At 40.4% G+C, this 20,979-nt stretch overlaps 1 protein-coding gene across 3 annotated transcripts in view; it reads right to left on the minus strand.

Moving 5' to 3' along the window:
- Positions 1 to 20,979, minus strand: part of LOC149579581 (putative CDP-diacylglycerol--inositol 3-phosphatidyltransferase 2) — a 170,077-nt gene that overhangs the window by 28,522 nt on the left and 120,576 nt on the right. For 2 of the 3 annotated variants that reach the window (XM_089786007.1, XM_089786014.1), the window contains exons 6-10: positions 14,240 to 14,284; positions 14,023 to 14,091; positions 13,799 to 13,913; positions 13,641 to 13,697; positions 13,461 to 13,559 (exon numbers count right to left, since the gene is read on the minus strand). In XM_089786007.1, coding sequence (XP_089642133.1) covers positions 13,461 to 13,559; positions 13,641 to 13,697; positions 13,799 to 13,913; positions 14,023 to 14,091; positions 14,240 to 14,284 — 385 coding nt within the window. The remainder of the gene's footprint in view (positions 1 to 13,460; positions 13,560 to 13,640; positions 13,698 to 13,798; positions 13,914 to 14,022; positions 14,092 to 14,239; positions 14,285 to 20,979) is intronic. The other variant, XM_089786015.1, reaches the window with a different exon arrangement.

The raw sequence follows: 20,979 nt of genomic DNA on the forward strand, positions 1-20,979 counted from the left end.
GAGTGTCAGTGAGGAAGTAGAGTCTGAATCATGCTATCCCTAAGCATAGTGGCTTCCCGAAGATACAGTGCAAGGCATTTCTGATCATAATAGCTGAAGAAATCATAGAGAGAGAAGCACTCTCTAAACAAACAAAAGAACCTCCCTCTGATCTCATAATAAATAGGGCATCGAAAAAGAAAGTGAGCCTCATTCTCCACCTCCCCTGTGGTACAAAACAAACAAGTCTGCTCCTCCCTATCAGTATGATGATCCGACTGAGCTCGACGACGGTGAGAACCAACTCTGAAAGAACCTAAAGAGATTCGTAGGGCATGAGACCAACGTCGTGAGAGATAGCTAGGTCAGGCAATAATACCATCAGAGATCTCCAAGAAGTGTGTTGCATAGAAACACATCCGTGGGCGTAACCCACCAGAAGGGTTAACCCAGGTAGCAATAATGTAACATCTATAGATATCAAGGCGAACATGCTCATTTAACTCCTGTCGAGAAGGGAGAAGATGAGCAGGAGCATCCAAGGAAAACTGAAAAGGGGGGAGACGGTCAATATCGATCCCAATCAAGCTCAGCAAAGAGGAAGCTTGCGCATACCAACATCGCGCACGAACACCAGATTCAACAGCCGTTGTAGAAATCGAAGAACAATAAGCTAAATAGGAGTAGCGATCACGGTCCCCAGCCATATCCGCAAAACCACGAAGGCGATGAAGAAACCAAACTAAGTCAAAAATGGCCGCAAGTCTGAAAGGATGAGCCCCAAACTCAGCAAGAATGATACTGTGAGGAGTAGATCTATGACATCTGATAATGCGCCGCAAGAACAAAGTCTGGACCCGCCCAATCGAGGCCCAATCAAAGCTAAGAAGAGAAGGGCCCCAAAGCACCGAGCCATAAAGAACAGTCAGACGAACAAGAGCATCTAGGAGAGATAACTTAGACGAGGTATCCTGAAAGTGATGTTTGAAGCACTATTTCTCAAGCAAAGCAAGAGAACCCATACATTTATTAACTCTGGGCTGAATAGCAAGTCTCATACTAAACCACGGTCCAGAAAACATAACCCCCAAATATATGTAGGATGAAGCAATCTCAATCTCCTGGCCCTGAAACATAAAGTGAAGATGAGAGGTCTTTAAACAATTAAAGACCATGATTCGAGTCTTACCCAAGTTAACCACTAGCTGTCTCTGATCACAAAATAAAGCCAATCTATCAAGAAGTCTCTGTAACCTATCAGGAGAGGAAGCAAGGAGAACAATATCATCCGCAAAGAGAAGAATCGAGATCAGAACCTGATTAAGATAACAACCATCTCCCGGGAGCGAAGACTTCAAGAGGAAGTCCTCCAGCTCATCAATATATAACCCAAATAAAGTAGGAGAGAGAGGACACCCCTGCTTAACCCCAATAGTACTATAGATTGGATCCGAAAAGCCATCAGGAGTCCTGAATCTGCCGACCACAGTCTCATACAATCTCAAAATAGCGATACGCAGCATCTCAGAAATACCAATTTCCCTAAGTCTCTCAAATAGAGCCACCCTAGGAACGGAGTCAAAAGGTTTGCTAAAATCAACAAAGCAACAGTACACCTTTTCCGATCTATTTCTGGCCTCCTCAATAATAGCCCGTAGCGTGAAGATGTGATCCATAGTCTGATAATTAGCCCGAAAGCCAGCCTGCCCTCTAGCCCTACAACCAATCCTGTCTAGCTCCACAGATAACATAGTATTAAGAGTTGTAGCATATAGTTTGGCAAAAGTGTGCCCAATCATGATGGTTCTATAGTTCTCCGGATCAGAAACAGGCCCGATCTTGTGAATGGGATGGATCAAGTGCCTAGACCAGGAAACCGAAAACCCAGAGTGGATCACTCTATTAAACAGAATAGAGAGATAAGGACCTAGAACTGAGGCCCCGAACTTGAAAAGCTCGGCCTGGAAACCTTCCTCATCAGCAGCTCTACTACACTTCATGGATCTAATAGCCTCATAGATGTGGGAAGGGATGAAAAGGCGACCGAAAGGAGGCAAGGGGGGGTGAATGGAAGGCTGCCCAGGAATGTCATAAAGAGCTATAGTGTGCAAAGTAAGGGAGTGAAAATCAAGGGTGGAAGGCGGAGAAGGATGGTGGGGGAAAAGGGTATGCCAAAAGAGCTGGGGGTTACGAATCAGCATGGAGCAAAGAGATTTACACTTTGAGGCAGTAAAGTTACGCTTCTTACTCCGAAGCAAGCGGAGATAAGACGAGCGAATACTAGCAAAGTCAGTGGAGTGAGCCTCAAAAGCAGAGCGCATAGCACGATGAATGGATTTGCAGTCCGAATTGAACCACTGTTTCATGGGGCAAGTATTACAGCGCTTGCTGTGGAGGAGCAAGGGAGGGCGGTGAGCGATGGAAAGAGTGGCAGACTTAAGGATAGCCGACGCGAGCAAGTCAAACATGGAGGTGGCCTCGCACGAGTCAGAGAATTCCGAAGGGATGAGGAGTCCGGAAAGATGAGCGGAGAAGAGCTCACAGTCACTATCAATAAAATGGAAGCGAATAGGCAAGCGAGCGGTGATAGAAGGATGATGAGGGGACATGAGTGAGGGCGCAGAAAGAGGGGAGAGGCCAAAATGAATGCTAAGGAGAGAGTGATCCGCAAGAGGAAGGCACATGATGGTGAAACTGCGAATACCAGGGATGAAGGAGGGATAGGAAAGAACATAATCCACGACACTAGCACCACCACAATGGGGCCAACAAGTGAAGATCTCAGAACCAAGGAAGCAAAGGAAGCCGTTCAGGATCACCAAATTAGAAGACTCACAAAACTGCAACAAATGTCTACCATACCCGGATAACGGCCCAAGGGCGTCCTCAAAAGACCTATGAAGCCCTAAAGAAGTAGGATTAATCTCGGTGGAGCATATGGAATCTAAGCGATGATCATAAAGTGGAGTCTGTAGTACTTTGGTTCTCGCATTGAAATCCTCGAGAATAATGATGTCCCCTAAAGCAGCAAACTGAGAAAGTCTCGCAGAGATCAATAAACGGATCACCGTCATCGGTACCATGAATAGCATAGTGAGAAGCAACTGGTGGAAAGTAGCAAGCCGCCAAGTAGAGATCTCTCTGACGATAACACTTACGATCAATGCGGACCCACATAAATCTGGCAAACAAATCTGAGTGTACGATAGAAGTACTACTGAAAATATCATCCTTAATCAAACAGGCCACACACCCCGAGCCCCGCACACCACCCGATACACGAACCTCCTCCCTATAAACGAATAACCACTGAAAACCTATGACACCTGGCAGAGGACACATAGGACTCTCGTGAGTCTCAGATATGGCAAGAATATCAATGGAACCCACAGCATCAAGAAGAAGACCAAGTAAGGACCATAAAGATCCATTACCATTCCAGCAGTTAACAAGAAGGGAGCAAGTGGGGACCTCCCTCTTGTCCGATTGCTGGTGGGACCGTCATTTGGCCTTGGGGGCCTGCCTCTCTTCCCAACCACTTGGGGGGGAATCTCTAATAACTGCTCTCAAATTTTTGATAACTGCCCATTTACCATCCTACCTTGCTTTAGCAACAATACCGCGGGCATGTTTGAGCTCAGCAACCTGTGTCTTTGTAATGACCCTCTCTATAAAGGCCACTGAAACCCTCAAACTGAACTTAAGAATTTTGTCAAACACTTGGCATGTAATGAATAATAACAGTAACAATATTCTGAATATGGCTATTTCAGATTTGATACTTTTAGAATATAATCGCAGAATTACAATATATATAAAGCCTTTGAACGATATTTCAATTACAATGCAATAAATTCTGAAATTGTTTTATTACCAATTCTGGACTGATTATTACAATGACTGTATGACAGCAAATTTACCCAAAAATTGACATATATTTCAAAATGCAAGAACCTGGTTTGAAGAACTATGGAAGAACACCACGTTTTGCTGCAGATTGTTGATGAAGACCTCCAACCGCACCCCCAAACTATCCTTAATTTGCTGTTGCTGCCCAAACTAGCAGGGCCGTACCAGGCCGTACCTGTACGGCTGCTGAAATAAATAATATTAGGGTTTTGGGACCCCCAAATGCAAGGAAAATGGGCGCCTAGGGTTAGGTAGTAACCCTGTAAAACCATAAAAAATAACTCCAAGGGGTTGAGGAGATATGAGCAATTATGTGGTTCCGAACCCTGCTTTGCCAATTCTGAAAATGCACTTATTATGTCTTCAAACTCTTGTCAAATGCTTCTCCAATGATAGGGCAAATCTGAAATCCTTATTCCAACCAAAAACAAACCCTAACAACGAATTCTCAATAAGCTCCAATGAGATGGCTGAATACCAACTCCAATTATGCAACAATTCAGGTGATATTTCACACCCTCAAAGTCGCCAATCCAAGGGAGTGATTCGTTCCCAAAGATCGAATAATTTGCAGATCCAAAGTCCACAAATGTCTTCACAATGAAGAAGTAGAAGAGTTCTCCAATCCAAGCATGTCCAAATGAGAGGCCCAGCCCTCTGTTTATTCACTTTTCTAAGAAGTTGCTAGAACTTCTAGAAACATCCTTTATAATTTCTCATTATAATGCACTTTTTTTATAATAAAGTAATTTTATAAAATAAAAAGTGCAACTCAAATTAAAATTATAACATGTGGGCCCCAATATCACATAATGATAAAATATAACCTCTCAACACTTCTTCAAGAGCAAGATATGACTATCTGATCCGCAGAATTGACTCTCTTTCCACACCATTTGCCTACGAGAGTCTGGAATAGGCAAATCCATGATCAATGCCATGTCGAACTAAAGAGGGGACATTACAGTCCGCCCCTCCTGAAATTGCTTGGCCTCAAGCAATCTCAACGCCGGGTGCTGCAAAATAGCCTCCCCCTCCCAAGTAGCATCCTCAACAGGTAAATCTTTCCACTTAACCAAGTATTCTCTGATCACCCTTCTACGAAGCTGCTTTTCTCTGCTCTCCAGGATGGATTCTGGTACTAAAATCAATTTTCCCTCATCGTCTAAAGGAGGTAATACTGCAGAAGGCACCACATTCTGACCCAACGCCTTCTTGAGGCGTGACACATGAAACACATTGTGCACTCTGCTGTCTGCGGGAAGCTCCAACTCATAAGCCACTTCACCAACTCGCCTGATAATCCTGAATGGTCCATAATAGCGTGGCTTAAGTTTCTCTGCCCCACTCTTCTTAAGAGTAGATTGCCTGTATGGCTACAACATGAGGTAAACCATATCATCTACCTCAAAACTACGCTCAGTTCTCTTCTGGTCTGCATACTGCTTCTGCTGGTTCTGAGCTCTTGCAATATTGTCTTTGAGGGTAGCAACTATATCCTGACTCTCCTGTAATAATTCACCTGCACTGGGTACCCGACTGTCGCTTAACAATAAATCCAGGAAACTAGGTGCTTCATAACCGTAAAGTGCCATGAAGGGTGTCATCTGTATAGTCATATGATATGTAGTATTGTAACAATACTCGCAGAGATATATCCATCTGACCCAAGCTCGTTGCTGAGCTGCCACATAATTCCTTAAATACCCTTCCACCCATTTGTTCACAATTTCTGTCTGACCATCGGTTTGTGGGTGATAGCTAGTGCTGGGTGTAAGCTCCGTGCCACATAACCGGAATACCTCTTGCCAAAAGTGACTCATGAAACGGCTATCCCTATCACTCACAATGTTCTGAGGCAAGCCGTGCAATCTGAAAACCTCCCGAAATAAAACCTCTGCCACCTGAGCTGCTGAATGTGTAGTGGTGATAGGAAAGAAATGAGCATATTTCGTTAATCTATCTACCACCACATAAATACAATCTCGTCCTTGTACCTTGGGCAAGCCTGTGATAAAGTCCATGGAGATGCATTCCCACTTCCTGTCGGGAATCAGAAGTGGCTGTAGGAGCCCTGCCGGATAGCTGTGTTCTTGTTTGTTTTGCTGGCAAACAAGACACTCTCGAACATACTGCAGAACATCAGCTTTCAGCCCTTTCCAAGTGAACCGCTCTCGAACTGACTTGTAAGTCTTGAAGTACCCGGGATGGCCTGCTGTCGGTGAGTCGTGAAGTGCTCTCATAATCAGTTGCTTAACCTTTGATCCTGGGACCAGGTAAATCCTGTTCTTGTAAATGATCAAATCATCCACAAGTGTGTATCTGGTATCAATCACTGTTCCCTCTACTATATCGGAGGCCCATGTATCCCTGGCATACTCTGCTATAATCAAGTGTCGCCAATCCTCTGATATCTGAACCATAAGAGTGAGGTGTGGCCTTCGAGATAGAGCATCTGCAACAACATTCTGAGTTCCCTTGACATATGAGATGTCAAAATCATATGCTTGCAACTTACTTACCCACTTTTGTTGGCGATCATTCAGGTCCTGCTGTCCCAAGAAATGCCTCAGACTGTTATGATCAGTTTTAATACAAAACTTGCTACCCACAAGATATTGTCTGAATTTGGCCAAAGCATGCATGATGGCCAACATCTCCTTATCATATATACTGAATGAACGCTCAGGGCCCCTGAGCTTCCTGCTCTCATAAGCTATGGGGTGCTTATTCTGCATAAGTACAGCACCTACTCCCTCTCCAGATGCATCACATTGAAGCTCAAATGGCTTCGTGAAATCAGGTAATGCTAGAACTGGGCACGTAGTCATTATCTCCTTAAATCTCATAAAACAGTCCTGTGCCTTCTGAGTCCACACAAATTCCCCTTTTTTCAGTAAATCTGTCATGGGAGCTGCATGTCGTGAGTAGCCACTGACAAACCTGCGATAAAAACCACATAAACCAAGGAACCCCCTCAACTGTGTAAGGTTCTCTGGTGGAGGCCAATCAACAATAGCGCGAATCTTTTCAGGATCCATCCGCACTCCCTCTGCACTAATGATGTGTCCTAAATATAACAGCTCGGTCATCCCTAAGTCACATTTGGACTCCTTTGCATACAAGGACTCCTTCTGTAGAATGCTCAACACCGTCTCCAAATGCTCTAGATGCTCCTGCCATGATCGGCTATAGACCAAAATGTCATCAAAAAACACCAGCACGAATTTCCTCAACTGATGGTGGAAAACTCTATTCATAGTGGACTGGAAAGTGGCAGGTGCATTGGTCAGGCCGAAAGGCATGACTACAAACTCAAAGTGCCCACAATGACATCTGAAAGCAGTTTTCTCAATATCCTGTTCACGAACTCTGATCTGGTGATATCCTGATCTCAAATCAATTTTCGTGAAATAACAGGCCCCATGCAATTCATCTATCAACTCATCAATGCGAGGAATAGGATACCTGTTCTTAATGGTTCTCTTATTTAATGCCCTGTAATCAATACACATCCGAAGCGTTCCATCCTTCTTTTTTACCAAAACAACAAAAGATGCAAAAGGTGACTTACTAGGTCGGATGTGCCCCATAGCTAGCAACTCCTCAATGGTCCTTTCGATCTCATCCTTGAGTCGCTTTGGATGTCGATATGGTGTGATCATGATAGGTTTAGCACCTTCCTCCAGTTCAATAATATGCTCAATACCTCTGTCCGGTGGCCTGCCTGGTGGAATCTCACTGAATACCTTTTCGTACTTAATCCTCAACTTCTGAATATCAGGATGATATTCCACCTTATGTTGCTCCTCCTGTGTAGGTATCAAAGTACAAACTGCTGCCCACTCTATATCATTATGCCTGGTTAATCTCTCCAGCCGCCTAAATGAGATAGTCCTGATGTCTCCATTACGGATAGCCTTTAGCACATGAATCCTACCATTTATTTCGAATTGTATCTCCATATCCTCTAATCTCAGGGTAACCACCTTCAATGAATGTAGCCACTGCATCCCAAGTACTATGTCCATGTCACCCATGTTGACCACATGATAATCCGCCTTAAACTCATAGTTGTTCAAGCGCAAAGGTAAGTCTCGTACCATACTGTCACAACGAAGAGTGTATCCATCAGCTACCTTGACTCTTAGTCCTTCGAACTCCTCAGTAATGAGTCCACGCTTCTCTACAAATCGTGCATCAATGAAATTATGCGTGGCACCTGTGTCCAACAATGTAATAACCTTCTGTCCAGCCAAGACTCCCCGAAGTCTAAAAGATCCCTCTCTCTGGATACTAGACAGTCGTGCTTCCTGTAAATGTAGCTCTGTTTCCTGCCTTTGCCCTGCACTGTCTATCTCTTGCTCTCCCTCTGCTTCATCAAGATCCTCATCATGATGTTCTGAACCATCTGAATCTGAGCCTTCGTAATAAGCCCACATTGCCCGGTTGGCCTTCCCTTTTGGCCTCATAGGACAGTCATGGCCGTACTCATACGGGCCTTTGCAATAGAAGCATAGCTTCTTCCTACGCAAGTCATTAAGTGTCTCCTTGTCCAGCCTCTTACTTTCTTCCTTAGGTAGCTGTGCCTCTCTATGAAAGGGTTTCCTGTCCTTATCTTTTCCTGAAGGGAAACTCTTTGCCTGAAATTTATTTTTAGAAGCTGAAGAGGAATCCATGTCACGAGCTTTCTTAATGGCTTCCTGCAAAGTGGGAGGGTTGAGAGCTTTAATCCACCCTCTCAACGGATCAACTAACCCATCCATAAATAAAACCAATAGCCTTCGTTCAGATACATCTGTTACTAACACTGCAAGTTTCTGAAACTCTGAAATGTATGTTTCCAATGAGCCCCACTGTTTAAGCTGGGCTAATTCCTTGAAATGGAGTTCTGGATCTTTCTTATCAAAACGTTCAATCAGTCTCTCCGTAAACTCCACATATGAGGTAATGTGTGCATGACCCATAGTGATCATACCATGATGCCACCATTCGTGTGCTAACCCATCCAGGTGAATTGCTGCATACTTAATAGCTTCTTCCTCAGACATAGGATTCAATTGAAAGTATGTGTCAAGCTTTTGAACCCAAGCTCTTGCTGTAGACTTCCCCGAGCCATCATAATATGGTAACTGTAGTTTTCCTACTTTCTTTCGTAGCTCATAGTTCTGAGTCCTGTCTTGTCCACGGGGCATATGCTTCATCCGCACATCCATATACTCTCTAAAGGTGATTGCAGCTGTAAAATCTGGTCCTCCTACTTCCCAATCTCTCCTCAGCTGATCCTGTATGTCAGTGATCTGGGGTTCTGGTACCGGCTGCTCTGGAGCTCTAGGAAGGAACGTAGGAATCATAGGCCTCGAACTTACTGTCCGAGCTTGCTGGGGGGCATGACCGAAATTGTTCCCAATTTGTTCGCCTCCATTATGTCTCTCATCCTGATTATTCCCATTCTGATTGTGACCATTCTGATTATTTCCTCCACCTATGTTAGCGTTCAACCCCATTTGTCGAGCCATCATCTGCATCATAAGCTCCATTCTCTGATTCTGTTCTTGTGCTCTTTGTTCGGCTAATCGCTGTCCCTGTGCCAGGGTGTCTAATAACTATAAAAATCTTTCCTCTTGCGGATCTGGACCGGCATTCCCGCCTCTATCCATATTGTAGTCGTAGTCTTGATCAAAAAATACCTCCCCTGTGTCTGTATGACTGGATTCTATGTCCACCTGGATAGATGAGCTAGATTGTTCGCTCTGCAGGTCAGAAATCCTATCTTGTCTTGCTTTGGTATTGCGGAAATTATAAGGCCTTTGTCGCATGCTCTGATTTTAGTGTTTTGAGTTAGTAACCGTTGTACCAAAAGCCCGGACTGTTAGTAAACGGCACCTCCCTGCGTTAAGGGGGCAACCCCAGGATAGCCTCGCTGGCGAGGACCCCGGACACGTGGTAGCGACAAACCGCACGGACAGACCTACGTCACCTTCCGTTAGGGGCCCACTCTGGGGACATCACAGCTCACCACGCTCCGCGGGTCTCGACCTCGAGACCTCCGGCTCTGATACCAAGTTAGTAACCGTTGTACCAAAAGCCCGGACTGTTAGTAAACGGCACCTCCCTGCGTTAAGGGGGCAACCCCAGGATAGCCTCGCTGGCGAGGACCCCGGACACGTGGTAGCGACAAACCGCACGGACAGACCTACGTCACCTTCCGTTAGGGGCCCACTCTGGGGACATCACAGTCTTCATGAGATCTTCATCCAAGAAGATCTTCGAAGGAAGGGAGAACAACTTCCTCTTAGCACGGAGAGCCTGAAGTTTATCAGCAAGTGAAAAGAATCTGATAAAAAGGACATCTCCATGCCCAAACCAGCACCTATCCAAAGCAATATTGGTAAGACCAAGCTGATCACAAAGGAAAGAGCGCCCCGTAGTGAGAGGATCATGAGTAGAGGGAAGTCCATGAACACGTCTCACCCGCTCATCCTCAATCTTACCTTGCACCATTTTATCAATACTGGCCAGAGGTTGAGAATCTAAGTTACTACAAAGAGAAGCCCATGACTTGACTTTCTGTTCAGTATCCGAAATAAGGGAGGAGTGTTTAGCTGCTATGATGGATTGTTGTTCTTTGATGGCATCAAGACCCTCCAATTGAGTGATGATAGAACTGATATTGGTTTGCAAACCCGTTATCTCCTTAGCAAAGGTATCAGAGAAATAGTGAAACTAGTCCGTATTGGAGGTGGTGGCACACTTAAGTTCAGAAATGGTAATAGCAAGGGAGGAAACCTGTTGTCTCATTTGAGCATTGTCGGATTCAAGCTTAGAGATTTTGTCACACAACCTCTGGTACGTGTTAATCTGTTGGCTCTGAGCTGAGTCTGAATCAATACCGTCTGCCATAACCAACCGGGGAGCAATATCACATTCAATGGAGCAGAGAGCATTCGAATAACCAAATCAGATCACGTGTGAAGAGGACACATGAACACACAGACAGAGGGCACACTAGAAGACGGGTAACAAAAATGTCATAGTCACAGCAAGACACCAAGACCACAAACGCAGGCACAGCCACAAGAATGCAAGGATGAGAATCCGAATCAAGGGCACCAGATATCACCAACAACCAAGCGCGAGCAAATACGCATGCAGAAAAAACAAAAGCAAACCACGGAACAGAACCCAAGAACGGAAGAGGGCCACACCAAACGCAGCGACTTGGAAAAGCACGAGAGGCAACCCTAAGCTACGCCATCAACGTCGCACGCAGCTAGCCGAAAGGCCGCAGTCACGAGAGACACAAACATGGTTGCGGGAGAAAAACAGTCGCATCCGCAAGGAGATGGGCGCAGAACAACACCAATCATAGCGCGGGAGCAGTCACGGCGCACAGGCACAGTCACGGCGTGGGAGCAATCACGGCGCACAGGCACAGTCGCGGCGCAGGAGCAATCGTAAAAGAACACCAGTCATGGCAACAATAATGATCATCACAAGTAAAGAAGTCAAAAAAGCAAAGGAATGGCATAGTGCAATATAATAAATGATGACACCTAAGATAATTAATATTAAATTGTGCAATGCGACAACTAAGCTGTCCTAAATAATCTTAATTAAAGTAACTAGAATAAATCCTAATTTTGTCCAATAGTATTCTCTTAAACTGAGGAGGGAGTAGGTACAACCATAGATGAAAAAATCACGGGCTACTCACCGAGTTTTTCAGCTCAACAAGTTTTCTAGAGAAATACTCACAAGTTAAGTAGGACGAGTTTTTAGAAAAAATGCAAAAATATCACCGAAAAATCAATGAGTTTTTAGTAAAAACTCTGACCAACATTTCTTTCAATGTCTAAAAGAAAAATAACATTTTCGAAGCCCATTTCTTACTTATAGGAGGACTTAGTCATTTTTTCAGCTTAGGTGTAGGAGGATTTATACAAATATAACATTAAAGTAAAAGTTTTATACTTTAAGTTATATTTGTATAAACACTGTCTAGATGTTTGAGATAGGTTTCAACCTCATAGGAGTTAAAATGTAGATTCTAGATTTTGGGGGTTTCCAAAAAATTCTAGACTCTATCAAATTTTAGGATTCAACCTACCTTCAACAGTGTTATCTCCCACAACTTGTCCTAGCTATTTGTGGTCAAACTGAAGCTGGAACAAGGATTTTCTAATGATTCTAACTCATTTTCTCACAAATCACTTGGTTTCAATTCTATATTCCTAAATCCTAACAAACTTACCTCAACCACTTGCTCACACACAGGACAAACATTACTTTCCAACAGGCCAAAATTGCTCAAATTCATTCTCACACTATATTGTTATGATGTATTTACTTCTAGTTTTATAGAAACTAACTGCAATAATGTATTTGCTTCTAGTTTTTATAGAAACTATTTACTATTTTGCTTCTCGCCATCAACATACTGCATGAGAATGCAATTTTATAACCACTTTGCATTTATATATATCTAAACTCTGTTTGTTTTCTTTTGTGTTCAAATTAATTAACTCATTGGATGCATCTTATCATTGAGTTTTCTAAAAAAATGTATTTTTAGTTAAATTTAAGCTATTTTTTAGGTTCGCTAGTTTTTTTTTTTTTTTTAACTGGCCGAATTTTTCTAGAGTTTTCTTTTGCGGGGGACTTGGCAAGTTATTGCTGAGTGAGAGTTTTCCATCTATGTGTACAACTACCTTGCTACAAATATTATATTCACAGTGCAATATTATAAATGATGACACCTAAGATAACTAATATTATATGATTGCGTCATGTCACGACTAAGCTGTCCTGAGTAATCTTAATTAAAATAACTAGAATAAATCCTCATTTAGTCCAACAGTATTCTCTTTCAGATTTGAAATGCCATAAACGCTCTTACACATGGCCTTGTACAAATGCCAAGTGATGTATTGTGTCATGAAAGGATTCATGAGATTGCTCCCAAAGAGATGTCATTTTCCATGTGGCCCCATACAAGTTTAGAAAAAATTAAAAGTATTAAACATATACAACGCTATCTAGATCTACAAGGTGTGCAACATCTAATCCTAAATATATCACCAACCAACCCCAAGAAGCAAAATATAATTGGAACCATTGCAAATTTAGGGGTCTAATGATCCATTAAGAGAAAAAGTGTAAGAAGCAATTATTAAGAAAGAAATTGCAATATTATGGAGCTGAAAATATCTATTTATATATGGGAGCTCCCAATATATCTGTCTTCTTGAAGGTACTTTATAAATATTTTACAATGTTTATTTTGAGCTTGTTCTAGGCATATTAGCAGTCACATAAGAGATTTGTCCACGACTCTTATGTGTGTATCAAGCAAGCACTACCCTTCCTCGATTATCAACTAGAAGTTCAAGACTGGAAATAGAAGGAAATGCCAAATATTCTCAAATGGACAAGATATTAATTGTCTCTATTACACATTAAATTTAGTATCAGACTACAGATGCATACCAAGTTTAATCCACTGTTGTTAGCTCTGTTTGGCAAAAAAAAAAGGAGTGTTACACAAAAATAAAACAGTAATTAAATATTACCTGTACTACATTGACAATTTGCTTAATTGCCCACCCTGGCAAAGCCAACAAGCCAAGAAGCGTCAAAGGAGATTTCTGTTTTATGCCAGCCATAAATACCTAGAAAGAAAAATAAGATTTAAAAGTAAGATAGAATTGATTTTCAATAAGAGCCTAAACTGTTAGCTATTGAACACTAACCTTGATTACACCATGTGGTTGATCTTCAGAAATTAGGTACAATACCAAATAAAGAACCTGCAAGCTCCTCCAGAAATCATGATAACGACCACTATTGATAAGATGTCGCATTGTTATAATTAAATAAGAACTTGTAAGCAATGGCCAAAGGTCATCACCTCGGCACCGATACAGCAGTAACCCATGAATAGACGCTGTTGATAATAGACCTTAACAAGCCAGCTCTTGCTATCCTTTACATCTTTATGGCTAGTTTTGCTAGATAGGAATGTACTAGAATGGGAAAGAATAAGTTGTCAGAGGGTTCACAAAACCAATTTCAAACACAGATTGGATAAAACAATTAAGCAAAAGAAACTATTCGATAAAAAACTTTAAATACCTGTACATTTGTAACCAATGACTTGCAATATCAAGGGCAAGCAAAGCTAAAAAGAACGTAAAGCATGGCCTACACAAATATCAGACCACTTCATTCAAGTAGTCATAAAGTTCAACTGAAATTTAAAAAGAAAAACAAATTTAAGCCACAAAATTAAATGCTATAAATCTTGACAACAGGTCCAACCAATTAATTAATATCAACAAATTTATCTCACCTGTAAAGATGTGAAAGGACCACCAATAGAGCAGCAGTGCTCACCCTAAAACAATAAAACACAATATTGCATTAAGAAATTTCTAATAGATAATAAGAAAAGTGAATACTATCATTTAGAAAAATCTAATAACCCTGTCTGGTTATAGCTTAAACAAAACATCAATTTATTTCATTAATCAACAATCTAGCATTTTGCCAAACACTTGGCAATCATTCCCTGGTATGGCTGAAACAGTGATCTTAGTTTTGTTTAGAATGTAACTGGGAACTTTTAAGAATCTTCAAATCTTCTAATGCGTAAAATTCGCATAACCAGATGTAATGCCAATTCCCTGCTGATTTAATTTCAAACTTCACATTCATATCGACATTAGAAAGATGATAAACAGTTAAATGGACAAGTCCCCTTCAATTATTGTCTTAACATAGATTGCAATTACTAAACACCATACAACTATGTGAACCTGGAAATGATTGTCACAATTAGCCTCAAGCTTCTCCAACAATTTGCAGGTCTGAAATGTATTGCTACAGCAGTCCCAAAATGATGCCAAACAGTGAATGTGCTGCCTTCAACAGCAATGATGTAAACACCCAGAATTCTGAAGAATCTAACAAAGCAACTATGCATTCATTGGGTACAAAAATACTGATAAAATGCCGACCAGTATATTGGGTGCCAAAATCTTATGCTAGCAGCATCTACAAACAGGCTCAAATGCCCAGAAATAATGTGGACAACTACCAACAGCAGTATCATAAACTCTTCCCCATTTTCCTCCCAAAATGTCAATGCCAAGGCAAGGGTATGCTGTAACAGTAATTTTTGCTGCCAAACTCTGTGACCATAGACTCCCAAATATGCAGATACGAACAGGCTCCACTCTAATATATAAACACCCAGCCATGCATACAAAGCCAACACTCAAAAACCAAACATTCACTTATTAAAAACTCATAATGGAGACTCCTTAATTGCAAATTAAATTGCTATTAACTTGCAGCACCAATAATGTCCTCCTAGCAACAACAAATACAGAAGGGAGGCCAATTAAATTCTAAGCTCAGCTTAGTCTACTATATTTCAGCAGTAGACTGGAGAACAACTCAATCTTCAAAAACCTCAAATCAACCCATATACTTCAGCAAGGGTACACAATTCAGTAAACTCAAAAAAAGCCAAGAAGGCAACAAAAGCAAATAGATATCCAAGCATGCTTTTCTCAATGAAATGAGCTCATATTTCTAATGCCTTTGTTGACAAAAGGTTTCAAAAAAACTGAACTTTTAAAATTGTGAAAGTTTCCCAAAAGAACTCAACTCTTGAAACTTTCCAACTTAACTCTTTTGGCAATATTTAATACTTGGCTTAGGCATAATATTAATTAAATAAATGGCCCCTTCCAATGATAACTCAACTTTCAACTTAAGTGAAATTATAAAGTTAAATTATAACTTTATAAATAGCCATTTAATTATTTAATAATAACTTGGCCACTAAAAACATAACTCTCAAAATACTCATCATTTAAATATGTCGTCTGAAATAGGAGTCATAACTATTATTTCTCCATGTAACCAAATGCACTTTCAAAAAATAGAAAGGGTCCATCTCGATCAACACCAACTTACCACAAATAGTAAGTACACAAAACTAAGCCCGAATGAAGTCCAATCCGAGCCAAACGAAGACCAACCTGTAGCTTATTGAAAAGTGGAGAAGATAAGACCCTCCCAAGCCAAGTCACTGCCACAGAAGACCCTCTATCCACAAGAATAGGCTAATCCCTAAAACTCTGATGCCGACAAAATTGGGGACATTACAATCCTCCCTCCCCGAGATTTCTTGTCCTCAAACAATCCGGCAACACAGTGAACTCCAACCTCCACCTGGATCCCAAATGAAGAAGTACATGGCATCCCTGTCAACACTGAACCAACTGTATGCCAATATCATATGGACCATCAACATGTCCTACAGCATAGCACCCAAAACTTGTGTTGATAATGTAGAAGTCAAAATGTCACCAGAAGGCAACTCCATAGAAGATCTATGTATCCTCTTCTTCCTTGTATCCACCCACATAATATATATAAGACTAGAATCCTGATCATCACCAACAATCCTTGAAAAAGATGTAACTATAGGAGAACCATATACACTCATGCCCATTGTATCAACAATAGGTGTATCCACGTCAAAATATGTGGATGCAGGAACATCACCAACTGCCACAACAAAAAACTAAACCAAATCAGTAGAAGGTGAAAACTCATAATCATCAACATGTGCACTATCAACAGAATACACATCATTAACCACATGCATATCGCTAAACTCCTCCATAGATGGCTTAATTGGCACAGAAGTAGCTACCGATAGGATTGTATCAATGCATGCTCCTACTCCCACTATCGATGCATCACCATCAAATGCAAGATCCTGGGAACTCATGTCATCATCTAACTCAATCCGACATGAACTCTCATCACACTCCACATCCACTGTGACCAACTCATGTAGTGTCTCACAAGAAATGTCCCATTCATCAATAGCCACAACTATATCATCACATTTCGCTCTTCGAAAAAGCAATATCATGCTCTACTCAAATCTCGGATTTGAAATCAATTGGTTCATCTATTTGTGATTTTGATTCAGCTCATTCACTAGCAAATCCAACTGTTTCACAATACCCCGTATTTCAGACTCTCCATCCCTAGGCAGAGAAGTACGCCCTCTACGGGTATAATGAATACCGAACCTCCTGTCACCATCCATAACACTGAAAACCAAATCTCCAAAACAAAGCACCAATCAAACTGAGCCCAATTCCTACAAGCTAGCAGGAAACCGCTCTGATACCATTTTAATAACCCTGTTTGGTTATAGCTTAAACAAAACATCAATTTCTTTCATTAACCAACAATCTAGCATTTTGTCAAACACTTGGCAATCATTCCCTGGTATGGCTGAAACAGTGATCTTAGTTTTGTTTAGAATGTAACTAGGAACTTCTAAGAATCATCAAATCTTCTAATGGGTAAAATTCATATAACCAAATGTAATGCCAATTCCCTACTTATTTAATTTCAAACTTCACGTTCATTTTGACATTAGAAAGATGATAAATAGTTAAATGAACAAGTCTTCTTCAATTATTGTCTTAACATGGTTTGCAATTACTAAACACTATACAACTATGTGAACCTGGAAATGATTGTCACAATTAGCCTCGAGCTTCTCCACCAATTTGCAGGTCTGAAATGTATTGTGTAATAACCCTATCCCAGTTATTTGCTGATTTCTTTTAATAACAAACAGAAGAACCAAACTAAACCTTGTAGGTGTATTCCGACATAACGAATTACAGTACAATAGCCGACAGAGGGTTAACAAGCTTCTTCTTAATAGTAATATTCAAACTCAAAAATAGGCAAATGGAATACAATACAATGTTTGAACCAGAAAATTTCTTCACCAATTAATAACCAGTTCCTTTCAGCTTTATATTCAGAATTCTAAGCATAAGCAGATGTAATACGAGCAGCAATAAGAAACCAGTAATTTTCCAAATTAATCCGTTTGCCTCAGAATGATATTAAAGATTGAAGCATAAAAAAATGTATTACAAATCAGTAGGATAAAACCAGTAGTCCTTCAACACTCCTAAATGTGTTATTGTATTATATTACAGCAATACAATAACCAGCAACTATAAATCCAATCTTAAACACAGTTCTACAGTCAGATTGGAAAACTAAAGAGAAGAACCTGTAAGCACAACCGAGACACTTGAAATGATATCTCCCCTGACAATGGGTTTTTGTCTACTGCCTACCTACACGAGGGGCTACGTCCTCACACGAGCTAAAAGCTGAAGCTTTCTGAAAATTCTCACAAGAGAGAACTAGAATCTGAATAGTAAATCAAGCATACCGAACGAAAGGGTCTCTTCTCCTTTTATTCTCACAGTTGTGACTCTTCAACTACCTTTCTGTCTTTTTGTCTTATCTCCCCTTGTCCTCTTTTGCCCACTTGGAATATTAATTTGATTTTTAATTAATGAAGTTTCAGCTCCCCTAGTAAATTTTAATATTACAGAGATGATCCCCTTAATATTTCTAATGTGCCCAGAAAGGGACATTACATATTGCTACAGCAGTCCCAAAATGATGCCAAACAGTGAATGTGTTGCCTTCAACAGCAGTGATGTAAACACCCAGACTTCTAAAGAATTTAACAAAGGAACTATGCATTCATTGGGTACAAAATTTGCAAACCACTGATAATGCCGACCAGTATATTGGGTGCCAAGATCTTATGCTAGCAGCATCTAAAAACAGGCTCAAATGCCCAGAAATAATGTGGACTACAAACAGCAGTATCATAAACTCCTCCCTATTTTCCTCCCAAAAAGTCAATGCCAAGTCAAGGGTATGTTGTAACAGTAATTCCTTGCTGCCAAACTCTCTGACCATAGACTCCCAAATATGCAAATACGAACAGGCTCCACACTAATATATAAACACCCAGCCATGCATACAAAGCCAATGCTCAAAGACCAAACATTCAAGTATTAAAAACTCATAATGGAGACTCCTTAACTGCAAATTAAATTGCTATTAACTCACAGCACCAATAATGTCCTCCTACCAACAACAAATATAGAAGGGAGGCCAATCAAATTCTAAACTTAGCTTAGTCTACTATATTTCAGCAGTAGACTGGAGAACAACTCAATCTTCAGACAACTCAGATCAACCCTTATACTTCAGCAAGGGCACACAATTCAATAAACTCAGAAAAAGCCACAAAGGCAACAAAAGAAAATAGATATCCAAGCATGTTTTTCTCAATGAAATGAGCTCATATTTATAATGCCTTTGTTGACAAAAGGTTTTCAAAAGAACTCAACTTCTAAAATTGTGAAAGTTTCCCAAAAGAACTCAACTCTTGAAACTTTCCAACTTAACTCTTTTAGTAACATTTAATACTTGGCTTAGGCATTATATTAATGAAATAAATGGCCCCTTCCAATGATAACTCAACCTTCAACTTAAGTGACCTTATAAAGTTAAATTATAACTTTATAAATAGTCATTTAATTATTTAATAATAACTTGGCCACTAAAAATATAATAACTCCTAAAATACTCATTGTTTAAATATGTCATTTGAAATAGGAGTCATACCTATTATTTCTCCATGGGACCAAATGCACTTTCAAAAAATAGAAAGGGTCCATCTTGATCAACACCAACTTACCACAAATAGTAAGTACACAAAACTAAGCCCAAATGAAGTCCAATCCGAGCCAAACGAAGACCAACCTGTAGCTTACTTAAATGTGGAGAAGATAAGACCCTCCCAAGCCAAGCCACTACTACAGAAGACCCTCTATCCACAATAATTACCCTACAAGGATCACAATAATAGGTAATCACTGAAACTCTAATGCCAACAAAATTGGGGACATTACAAAAAAAAGCAAATAGATCTCCATAGATTTGGTAAATGAGGATACAAATAGTATTGAGGCAAAGTTGGATTTGAACTGATGAAAACAAAGTAGCATTCGTCAAGGTGACAATTTAAATCCTACCAAAACCTAGATCATTAAAACACACTATTGTATTTAAAAATTTGTAGTACATAATTAGAAAGTGAATACAATCATTTAGAAAACAACAAATAGATCTTCATAGATTTGGTATAAGAGGTTATGGATAGTATTGAGGCAAAGTTGGATTCAAGTGGATGAACACAGAGTAGCATCTTTTACATTAGGATGGCCATTTAAATTCTACCTGAAAAAATGTTACCAAAAGAAATGCACTAAGAATGAGAGTAATCTATAAGGTATTGACGCAGTGCAAGGTAGGAGGATCCCCAATGGAGATGTTCTAGCCCCCAGCAAATAACTACACACCAAAAACACAACAATGGAAGATCTGATACCAAATAACAACTCTTTATTCAGAAAATAACTGTTACATGCAATGTGTCAGGCTGTAAGGCCTTCCCGATTACGGCCAAATACAAAGCAATTACAATAACAGTTCTGCAAGATCTCTCAAGATCCAATCCAAACACTAGCTAGTCCAGATCCACACTCTGATAGAAACCTCCAAGGAAGATCCAATTGGTACTCACAAGCCCACCAAGAAATCTCCTTGTTTCTAAACTGCAGCCACTAGCCCTTCTCACAAATTTGCAACTCCACCACAATCTTGTTGTAAACTACCTCACATTCAGCGCTCTATCCACGGACTCAGGAAAACTCGCTCCTCTACTTCTTCCTTCTCTCCAAGCTTCTACTAAGTAGAGATCACACCTTGAGACTTGATTAGAAATGCTCATATGCCTTGCTTAAATAGGCACTTACCACCCAAGATGTTACAAACACAACCAATGTGGGATAAAAGGTAAATCCAAATACCTTACAACAAATATTTAATTCCCACCCAAATACAACTAAGCACCACCATGTGGCTCAACAAATATTAATTGCATGATTTAAGGAAATGTCCACAAACTTCTAGAATTCCACCTACACACTTTGATAAATGGAATGACAACCATTTTTTTTATTTTTCTATTTATGCCACCTATGCACCTTGAAAACAGAAATTCCTCTTTTCTCCTTTTTTTTTTTTTTTAAAAAAAAAATCTCTAATTTTCATCACTTCCTCTCTCCTCCAATTTTTTATTTTTTTAAATTTTTTTTCCCTCTT

The sequence above is a fragment of the Cupressus sempervirens genome, chromosome 1 (assembly GCF_028749045.1).
Source record: "Cupressus sempervirens isolate cs-2001-9-10 chromosome 1, ASM2874904v1, whole genome shotgun sequence".
NCBI classification, from domain to species: domain Eukaryota; kingdom Viridiplantae; phylum Streptophyta; class Pinopsida; order Cupressales; family Cupressaceae; genus Cupressus; species Cupressus sempervirens.